At 43.5% G+C, this 11,106-nt stretch overlaps 1 protein-coding gene across 2 annotated transcripts; it reads right to left on the minus strand.

Moving 5' to 3' along the window:
- Positions 1-1,225: 1,225 nt before the first annotated feature.
- Positions 1,226-10,535, minus strand: SLITRK4 (SLIT and NTRK like family member 4). 2 transcript variants are annotated; one of them, XM_056491748.1, is made up of 2 exons: positions 10,405-10,535; positions 1,226-7,765 (listed from the first exon to the last, which is right to left on the minus strand). In XM_056491748.1, exon 2 carries the CDS (start codon positions 7,713-7,715, stop codon positions 5,202-5,204), a length of 2,514 nt encoding a protein of 837 aa, XP_056347723.1. In that variant the 5' UTR covers positions 7,716-7,765; positions 10,405-10,535; the 3' UTR covers positions 1,226-5,201. The 2 variants fall into 2 exon arrangements, with proteins under 2 accessions (XP_056347723.1, XP_056347724.1); XM_056491749.1 differs by lacking the exon at positions 10,405-10,535 and adding an exon at positions 9,635-9,810.
- Positions 10,536-11,106: the final 571 nt, after the last annotated feature.

Below are 11,106 nucleotides of genomic sequence, written 5' to 3' on the forward strand. Positions count from 1 at the left end.
ACAGGTGAATTGAAATTGGAAATAAAGACTAATAATGACAAAACATATTATCAGAAAACTTCAAGTTCCTCTGCATTCAGGAAAGCAGTGCACACTTATTATCAAAACACGAATAACTAATTCTTGGTTCTTGAATTTTTCTTTATAAATAAATTATATGGAATATTATATGTAGGCTTTTCTCAACGAATGCTGTGTGTTTGTTCCTAATGCTAAACTTCAACTAGAAGTGAAAAAAAATCTGTATCAAGTCCTGATTTTCCACTCCATATCCCATTCTGATTCTCATTCACTGCCATTATAATGCATGTTAAACCCTGCACAACAGGGAATGTTTAATCTAAATGTAATTCTGCTCCTGCTCTTCTCCCTTGCCACGAGGATTTTTACGAGGCTTTGTAAACCATTTGAACTGCAAAATATAAATTTGGAAGTTAAACTACCTAAAGATATCTTTGCAACTTTCAGTTATAAAACTAACCCTAACCAAATGAAATGGTAGATGGATTGGTGTTTTTGCTTCTTCTGAGAACAAGTGAACTTTTCTTTCCTCTGAAAAATTGTTATTGAAAATGACTAAGAAGAAGAGAGCAGAATCAAAGCAAATTTGATTCTAACGTTAGATTCTAATATCCCAACATTCACTTCCCTAACATTATGTAATTGTTCCTCTAAGCACTTCTGGGCTGAAGAACTGAGAATCCAACTAAAAACTAAATTCTCCTTGTGGTAGTAATGGAAAAAAATCACTGATTTTGGAGCCATTATTTGCATCACAGGGGAAAAGAAGATTTTTTTTGACAACAGAAGATAAAAAAACTTTCTAAAATACAACAAATTGCTGAGGCAGTTAGAAAACATTACTGCATAACTTCTTTACAGATTCTCTCTCATCCGTATACAAATAATCCAAAAGAGAATATCACAGGCACTTAACAAAGTCTAGTTTCAAAAATACAATAGTACCAAACAATTTTATTACTATTTCATACAAATTTTGAAGTCAACGCTGACTAGTATTTTGATGTTGATGAAGGCAAACAAAATTAATAAACAATAGTTTTCTGTGTTTTACATTGGACTGGATGTTATAACTAACTGTCTTAATTATAAACTAACCTAAAATAGTAATGATCAAAACAGGGTAAAGCCAATACATTTTGTTTTCTTTACTTTATTTCAAAATAGAGTGATTATAAATACATTCTTGTTATATTTCCTTCCTAACTCTTTGGATGCAACCAAAAAAAAAAGTCTCACTGTGCTCATTTCATACAATATCAACATACAAATCATGCAAAAGATATTATAGATATTATACCACCATCAAGTTCTGGATGTTTTTTCTTGATTCTGAAACATTTGTTAACATTATTCACAAGGCCATGCCTTTATAATTTATATCATCATTATGGCTTTAAAAAAAAAGCATTTAAAAATATATTTATACTAGATTGCTGCATTATTGTCAATCTTGAACAGTAAATGCAAAACATGAATCACCTGTTCTTGTGTTCTTGCACCGCGGTATTTGCTTTCTGATAAAATTGCACAATTTTTTTTCTTTTTCAAGGAAACAATTACACTTTATTGATTTCATTTAAAAATTGAAACTTCTTTATAATACAATGGAGACAACAGATTATGTCAACACCTTCACTGGTTTAGTTTATGTCTATGGGTCTTAACAGCCATTTTACAAGCATGGCCACTCAAACCAAGATAATGAACAGACAGACCTGTTAAGCCACACCCAAGAGTCACCTTCTCAGAAAGACTGACCAGAGATTTGAATGGACATCACACTAAAACTGCTGTGCAGACACATACACTGTTTCAAAACATGGAGAAAATAAACTGACACTAAGGTTGCCATTGAAAGTAACAATTCCACAGAAAAATAGTGTTTTGCCAGCTTCTGCATTCTTCACTCACACTATTATGCCTACATATTGCACCATACATTGTAAAACACTTAGGGACAATTTCTACAGAAGGTCCAGATTGTGCAACCTTTACTGATGCTGGTGAACCTACACTCAACTGCATAACCCCAGACAAGTCACTGGGCTCTATGGATTATATACAATGGTTCTAAGCTGGCTTGTTTTGAAGTCAATGACAAAACTCTAGCTAAGCCCCACTCTTGGGCAGGTACCTAATTATTACCTTATGAATAGTACCTCTGCACAGGATTTAGGTTGAAGTGAAATGCTTTACTGGAATTGGGGTCTCAGTGATCAGAAAACTCTGACCCAGTGTAATGGTACAGCATAACAGTTCAGTTCTTTTGATCAGCAAACAGAAGACACCACTCCAAAAAAAAAAAGAAAAACAAAACAAAAAAAAACAAAAAAACCCAAAAAAACACAAAAACAAAAACAAAAACAAAAAAAAAACCAAACAAAAAAAAAAAAAAAAACAAAGAAAAAAAACCTGTAAAACCCCCCACAACCAACAAAAAAATTAAAAATAAAAAAACAACCAAAAAACTCAGAAACAACAGAAAATAAACCAAAAAGCCCTCATTTTTTGTTTTTTTTTTTTAGCTGAGGAAGGTATGACCATTTATCATTGTTATTTTGACTCAGGGCAACAGAAGTCATAAGCACACCAGTTTTACCATCACTTAGAAGTTATTTCCTTACTTGCTATTTTTAATATTTTCAGCACATTCCTCCCAGGAGGATCATACAGGACATGCCAGTGACAACACACTTGTGTGTCAGACACCTTCTGCTTTGGCAAACCCAGTGAATTTGGACACACCCTCGAGGCCACCCACGGCTGTGACAGACCCAGGGATCTGTCACCCTCAGCCTGTTGAAGGAGCCAGCAGAGTCCACTGGACACTCCTTAATCCAGACAATAAACACACATGTTCTCATCCAAACCTTTGCATCATTGCATCATTGGCCAACCAGGAGCTTTTTATGCCAGAACTGCATGTGTAGGCAGTATCTGTGTCCTCAAAATCCCCATGACATTCTGAATTAAGTCAATTATTGTGCATGGATGGATGCAGCTTTTTGAAATAAACTCAGCCATTAATTTGTCTCTTGTAATTTTATTATCTGAAGTCATATATATATACGTTGCAGTATGGAGAAATATAATAAAACCACCCTCTTCCTAAGCCAAAAGAGCATAAACAAATGTCTGAAAGTAGAGAAATGTTTTGTTTGCTTTCTCTTAAATAAAGAAACAGAGCTTTTTTTTTTTTTTTTTTTTTTTTTTTCTGTCTATTTTGATAAAAATACACTGCAGGCTGTTTGCCAAGTATCATTCCAGAATAAAAATTTCAACTCAGTGTCATAAAGCCCTGAAATTAGAGGTTTATATTGGAAATAGCTGACACAGCCTTCTCCACAGTATTGAGTCTTGCTCTAATTTTTGCTAGCTTCAAATTCATGAAAAGCATTCATGTTTATATCCTACTATCTTAATTGACTTATGTATTGATTATAAAAGGTAGGGAAGGGGGAGGGGGTAAAGGTTCTGAAAGCAAAGGACATAAGAGGGCCTTATTCAAAGCTCATCAAGTCAAAGAAATTTTGTTAATCTCATCACACAGTTTTGCTGTAGGATGCTTTACCAATCTATCTCCATTCTCATGTCCAAGTACCATCTATCAGTGGGATACAATGGGGATTTTCCATTCTCCTACCTTTTTTCCTGGCTATTCAGATTCAGCTTTCACAAAGGCAAGCTTTTACTCTCTAGTTATGAGCTACAGAGTCCTCTGAACTGAGACCACTATATCCATTTTGCACTGAGGTTTTAAACAGGTTTTGCCATATTGTTCACTGTTCTGATCAGGTTTTGCTGACTAACAGCAGCCAGAGAGATAAGAACAGAAAACTTCTGCATGTACAATAAAAATATTCCCCTTTGCATAAATTCCTGTAAATACTTGTGAAAAGTATTCAGATTAAGCTGTAGAGACCTGAAAAGCAAGAAAACTGATGGCAAGTAACTGCCTGGGACACAATACTAAAAAACTAATCAATCTATTTTAAAATGCACCATTGGTAACAAATCTGAAATAAGGTAATATGCTAATTTCACAAGAATAGTACAGAACATTTTTATCATTATTATTATTATAATCATTATTATTATAATATCTGATCACTTAATTCTGGATGATGCTATACATTACATCCCTGGTTGCTGTTTGGTATATTGTTCTGGTTTTATTTATACTGAATGATTAATGCATTGTGATCAGGAAAACAAGTCAGGCATATTAAATACATATTAAGGAGTACATATTTCTTCCTATGTAGTATACAAAGTATTTCATAAATATGAATTATATTACAAAAATAATTTCTGCTACGCTCACACAGTAAGCACTTTGACAATTTTGGACAACCTGTTGGGGTTGCAAGAGTTTCACGTAACTGAGAAGGAACTCTAGTTTTAATTGGAGATGAGTCTTAGAACAGATTCTGCATAAATATCAAATATTTTCTTCGGATGTCGCGAATACTGCAGAAGTCAGGTTGAACTATTTTCCTTCTTTCTTTTTTTTTTTAATTTTTTTGTTCAGACATGTATGCTTCAAGTGGTCAGATTTATTTCATAGGTATGTAATGCATGGTATATTTTAAACAAATATTTGCACAATTTAACATTATAATTCCAGTGGTTTCAAGATGCAGCCCATAAATGTAACCAATTTACACATACTATTGAATGTTCTCTCTTTGCATGCTTGTTACTTTCCAGATAAGCTTTAAACAGTGCCATTAGAACACCACAAATCAAAGGATTACTCCAGTTCCACCAACTTAAATCCACGTGCAGGATGAAGGACCCAGCTGAAGTACAAATATCAGTACCAGGTTTCTTGTGTTTGTTCTAACAAATCACAAGGAGACGATGGTTTGCATTTAAGATACAAAACATATATGCCTCTTGAGGTTAAATTCAGTGTAACATGTATAAAGCATCCCTTTGGCAATAGAGTTTGCAGTATCCCTACAGGATTCCACAGGGCATGAGCTTTATGGAGTAAAATCTATTAAGGAAATTCTCTACTTGACAAATCATACGCAGCTACAGTTAATCAGACACCCTTGGATACACCTGCCTCTATGCCTATCAATATAATAGAGTATTTGGAAGTTAAAAGTCAACAAAAGGCACTTTCATCATTAAATTAATGTCCTCTGTAGGCAATAAGATTGTATGACCTATATTTTATTCAAAGCTGTTTGTTCTTCAAGGACTTGTAGATAGTCAGGTGAACCTTGAAGTTTAGCTTTTAGTTCAAAATATTCACTTTTTCTTTGTTCTACTACAATTTTACTATGATTACCACCTATTAGAGATTTCTTGTTTTTTTTGTCTTGCAGTTTCTCTGGGTAACGTATTTCAAAGCCACTGACCCCTATGCTGTTGTATTCTTTTTTACTTTCTAGAAAATTTTGAATAAATACATTGGAATCCCTTCCAGGGAATAACTCATCCAGTTCATCGATTGTGCTAAGTCTTTTTCTGGTATCCACATGCAATAAATCTTTCTCCTTGTCATTCATATTTCTCAGAATGACCTTTTGACCTGGTGGGTCAGCAAACGTGAAGCCTGTTTCAGACTCTTTCAAGCCACAGGTATGACTTTTGCTCATCTGCTCAATGGTTTGAGGAATGAAGGCCTCTGCACCCAGTCCATCTTTTTTGTTTGACTTGTGATCATGCTTTCTTAGCTGCAGTTGCATAGAACTGCACTCTTGGTTTCCAATCCCTTCGTGCTTTATGGTTGGTTTTTTGTTGCGCCGAAGCACAAAAACAAGAAGACAAAAAGCAACAAACACTGTTAAAATCAGCACAACCAATATGCTTAGGATTAGGATGGACAATGGAACTGGGCCACCAGGAGGACTCCGGACTGGTCCCGGTGGTGTTGTAAAAATAACAGCAGGCATGGGACTAGTGAATAGAGCAGATGGCTTGTTTAAAAGTTTAGGACACAGAATCTCATTTTTCAGAGATTTAAGTTCTATGTTAGCAAACTGAACAGGTGTTTCACACTTCAATTCCTTCACCACAATACCGTCATTTAGCTTTTCAAGCCACAGTTTTAAAGCAACTAAATCACAAGTGCAGTCCCATGGATTACCTTCCAAATCTATTTGTGTAAGAGATTTTAGCTGATCAAGAACACCACTTACAGGTAAATACATGAAGTGATTGTTCCTCAGATTCAGTCTAGCAAGTGGCGCACCAGCAAAAATATAAGCTGGCAAGCTTCGCAGAAGATTGTTGTTCAGGTAGAGCAACTGCAAATTTGGCATTAAGTCAAAGGTGCCTGCTAGGATTTCTTTGATAACATTGTATTCCAAATACAGATACTGCAAGTTGTGGAGGCCAGCAAACATTTCTGGGCTCAGACGCTCTATCTGATTGCCATTGAGATACAATCTCCGTAAATTTGTAAGGTTGCGGAAGACGTCTCCTTTGATCACTGAAATCCGATTGCTGCCTAAATGCAGCAAATCCAGCCCCTCAAACTCTGCGAAATCTGTAGTATCCACATCCTTAATGTAATTGCCATTTACATGCAGTTTCTTGGCATTTAAAGGTTTTGGTACAAGTTCAGCCATCGATTCTATATTTCTTTCTTGGCAATTTACACTTAATCCCAAATCTGAAGGATGAGTTTTGCAAACACAAGGGACGGGACAAGGAGTTAAAGGAGGCACCCTGGTCTGGTAAGATACGATCTGACTGAGATTGCGATTGGAAAGTGCTTTGCCTGCCACTATCCCCGAGATCTTCGAAGGATTTGTAGTCTTTGGCGGCTTTGTGACTAATCTGTGCACTGCAGTTTGGGTGGTGTGGCCGTTGGGTGTGCTGTAACCGGGCTCCAGCTGCGAGGGAGGCAGGATGCGCACGTCAAAGTCACTCCCTGTGCCCATGGAGCACAGCTCCTGCTTATTGGTTTCTTTCAGCAGCCTCCCATACAAGTCACTGGGCGTTTCACAGATAGCCTCTCCAATGTAGATGTTGTAGGGCATGTTCTCCAGCCATGCTTTCAAAGGCAACAAATCACAAGTACAATTCCAGGGGTTGTCTTCCAGCTGCAATTCAACAATTCGCCCGATGTGTTCCAGAACTCCAATGTAAGGAAGCTTCTGTATTCGATTCCCCCGTATATCCAGATGGGTTAGAGAAGCAAATCGAAAAATATTATCGGGAAGGAATGAAATCAGATTGTCATTAAGTATCAGGACTTTCAGCTTGTGAAGCTTATTGAAGGCTCCCCGTTCAATAAACTTGATTAAATTGTAGTCAGCTTGGAGATACTCCAAGTTCTCTATGCCAAGGAAAGTGTCAGCCCGGAGAATTTTTAATTCGTTGTTGTTCAAGTGCAACTGTTTTAATGCACTAAGACCCATAAAGGCCCCTCCCTCAATGTTCTGTAACTTATTATTACCCAGTTGCAAGGACACTGCATGTGTAAAATTAAGAAAGGAATTTGGATATAGAATAATTAGCAGGTTGTTTTGAAAGTTGAGGTGATAAAAATTAGACCATGGTGGCTTAAGCTGATTTGGTCTGTAGACTGCAACCTTCTCACAGTTGACATAGAGTACATTCTCAACTGACACACAGGAGCAAACATTGCAAATTTCCACAGATATATCAGCATCTGCAGTTGTAGAAGAAACTGGAGATGACAGAAGCAGAAAGAGCCACAGAATCATCTTCTTATGATCAGCAAGCAACCTTAGGCTCCTGAACAAAGATAAAGAATCTAAAGAAGAAAGAAGGAAAGAAAACGTTTTTCAGTTGACATTGTTCCAACACGTTGTTTGGGTTAGAAATTGTATACCACTGAGCTACTGTACCTGCCAAGGATTATAGATAAACTACAAGAACTGAATTTAAAATAACACGAAAGACTTTAACAACCAAACAAATGCACGGGAGCTGGGATGATTTCAAACAGGGAATGTAAATTTCTGTAGACAAACACAAATAACTCTCAGGTCTGTCAAATGTATTTCTCTCTCTTGTACACGCCACGCATGCATAACTAACAAAGTAAAACAACCAAAGGAGATTCCAATTTTATGCATATTTACTCCCCTCAATTGTGCACTGCTCATATGTTGCTGTGCATTTCAGGGATATTAAACACAAATGCTGATGTTCTGCATGCCCAAATATCTGGGATGGGATAGCACAACATAGAAAGGATGGAGCTGCTGACACAAAAGGAATGCCAATGCTCAATATATGTACCTGAAGCAGCAACACATACAGATATATCACTATGATAGAGATGTTCACTCAGGAGGTACATAGGCATGCATACACATTGTTTCTGTCACTTCTGATACCTAGTTTAAATAAGGAGGTGGTAAACTGACTGCAGAAATACAACTATCCACCAAACAAGATCAGCTCTGGGTGACCAGTGGAAGCACACAGACATGGAAGAAGCATGCATAAGCATACAGCCCCATCCCCTGGAATAACAATACACTGACTTGCAGGGCAAAACAAAGTCACAATTTGCCAGCCTGACACTATTGAAATCTGAGAACTATTTTTTCCCCCCTAAAATATTATGTAATTTGATCTTATTCCTGCATTGATAAGAATCCTTTGCATATAGTCCAGCTGAGCTGCCATTTTTTATGCAGAACTCGAGCCACAGCATTTCCTCTGAGTTATAAGGTAGTGGTTTTTTTTTTTTTTTTCCTTCTTTTAACAAATCAGTCAATAATCAAAACATTGCACACACACATTCCATCTTCCCATTACCCCCATTTCCCAACTTGTCCCTTTCATTTCCTCCTGTGGGAAGGCACTGAGTTGGCAGGAGGGAGCCAGAATGAAAAGTGGAGAAAGCAGGAGCCAGCTGGAGGGAGGAGAGCCGGGCTGGAGGGAGACACAAGGGGACGATGTGCCGGGGGACCTGGAGGGAGGGGAGAGGAGGGATGAGGAAAGACCGCAGGACAGAAAGACTAGAGGGAGAGAGAAAGCACAAAGGAGACAGGGAAGGATGAGAGGAAGGGACGGCCGAAAGGGTCAAGGAGGCCGCTTATGGGGAGAAGGGGAAAGCGGAGCAGCGGCTGCCGATGCCCGCAGGCTCCCGACCCGGCGAGCGCACCCCCCGGGCGGACCGGTGCCCGCGCCGCTCCCTCTCCCTCCCGCTGGCCGGCAGCGCTCCCGTGTCCCTGCCTCGCCCACGCTCGAGTCCGCTCTCCTTCCTCAGCGCCGGGGCCCCGGCCGGTGCCGAGCGGGCAGGCTGCGGGCGCTGCGCGGGGCGGCGAGCCCGACCGGCAGTGCCGCCGCTACCGCAATGTTCTGCCGCATCCGGCTCGGCTGCTGCCGGCTCCGCTCCGCCGTGGGCGCCCCGACCCCCTCCGGCTGCCGGCGGGGGACGGCGGGGGCACGGGGCGCGCACATCCCGGCCCGGAGCGGGCACGGCGCGGCGGAGCAGCCCCGCATCCCCTCCGCCGTCCCTTCGCAGCGTGGCGCGACCGCGCTCCCCGCCGCTGAACGCACCGGCCCCCCCGCCCCGGTACCTTTGCAAAGTCCAGCCCGCAGCAGATCCACACACCCCCTTCCCCATCCCCACTGCGCAGATCCTGCCCCCCCGTCCCTCCCACACCTCCACCGGCTTCTCCGGGCCGCCCGGCCCCGGTCCCTCCGCTCGCCCGCTCTTCTGGGAAGGATGGGAGAGGGCAGCGCTGCGCCTGGTGCCGCTGGCCAGGGCTCCGGGAGGCGGCCGGCTGCGGGGAGAGGCGAGCGCGATGGCAGAGAGGCTCCGGCAGGAAGCCACTGTCGCCTCGTCGTGTGCACCCCCGCCCCCCCTTCATCCCATCCCATCCCACCCCACCCCTCGCCGTCTTTAAAACAGCACCGGCAATTATTACAGCAATGCAAACAAAACCTTCGGAATAATTAAAAATAATGCAAACGCCAACGTACGGGCGGCCCCGCCGTGCCCCCACCCCCGCCCGCACTCACACGCCCGGCGGGCGCCCGCCGCCCTCGGTGATGCTCCGGCGGCTCCGCGGCCAGCCCAGCACCGTCCCTACCTCGGCGCCCGGGGTGGCCGCGGCTCCGCTGGGCTGCGCTCCGCCGCCTTGGCCGCCCGGGCCGGGGTCCGGGGGCTCGGCGCCCGCAGCGGGCGGCGGGGGCAGCCCGAGCAGCCCCGGCCGCGCGGAGCGAGGGCAAGCCCGGCGCTGCGGAACCCCGCGGGCTCCGCCGCATGCAGCTGAGCCCTGCCCCGCCGCCGCGGTCCCCGCACACACGCGGGGAGAGGATCCCTCTGCACACGGGCACCCGCTCCCATCGCAGAGCTCTCGCCCACCCCCTGCACGCAGGGAGCCCCCTCCCCTCCGCCACACGCACACCCTCTCACACACACGCACGCACCGAGCGCTGCTCCGGCGGGGAGGGAGACGCCGCTCCGGGGCAGCAATCCCGGCGCATCGCCGCGGCCGGAGCCTCTCCCGCAGCCCGGAGGCGCCGCTGCCGCTCCCGGGAGCCGCGGCGCTGCGCCCCCGCGGAGCCCGGGCGGGGCGGGCGGGGCGGGAGGAGCCCCCGGGGCGGCGGCGGCGGCGGCGGCGGCGGCAGCGGCAGCAGCGGGGCTGCCATGGGCGGGCGAGGCAGCCACAAGTGCGGCCGGACGGGGCCGGGACCGGCGCGGGGCAGCGCGGCCGCGGGAACCGAGCGGGAGAAGGAGAGAAGGCAAGAGAGGACTCCCCCCTCTCTTTTCTGGTGATCTCCCCTCCCGGCTTGAAACAAAAGTAGAGGTGGAAACTGAGTGGGCAGGATGGTAACATTTGCTGCATTTAATGTGAATTGCAATTATGGAGCGAAATCGCTGCGAGGAGACATACCCGACCCGTTCTTAGGACAGCGCAGCTATTTGTCTGTCTCATTCTTTGTGGCTAGGTGAAATTTCTTTCTCTGCTTAGGTAACAGCTGCAGTCTGATGGAAAAAAATTCTCAAATGTTATGCACTGGTGCTAAACAGATTCTGCTAATTAACAACTCCTATTGACTCTGCCTTTCATAATACGCTTTAAAATGGTAATGAATACCCTCAAACAAGGGGACATCTCATTCCAAAGC

This window comes from Oenanthe melanoleuca, chromosome 4A (assembly GCF_029582105.1).
Source record: "Oenanthe melanoleuca isolate GR-GAL-2019-014 chromosome 4A, OMel1.0, whole genome shotgun sequence".
Classification (NCBI taxonomy): domain Eukaryota; kingdom Metazoa; phylum Chordata; class Aves; order Passeriformes; family Muscicapidae; genus Oenanthe; species Oenanthe melanoleuca.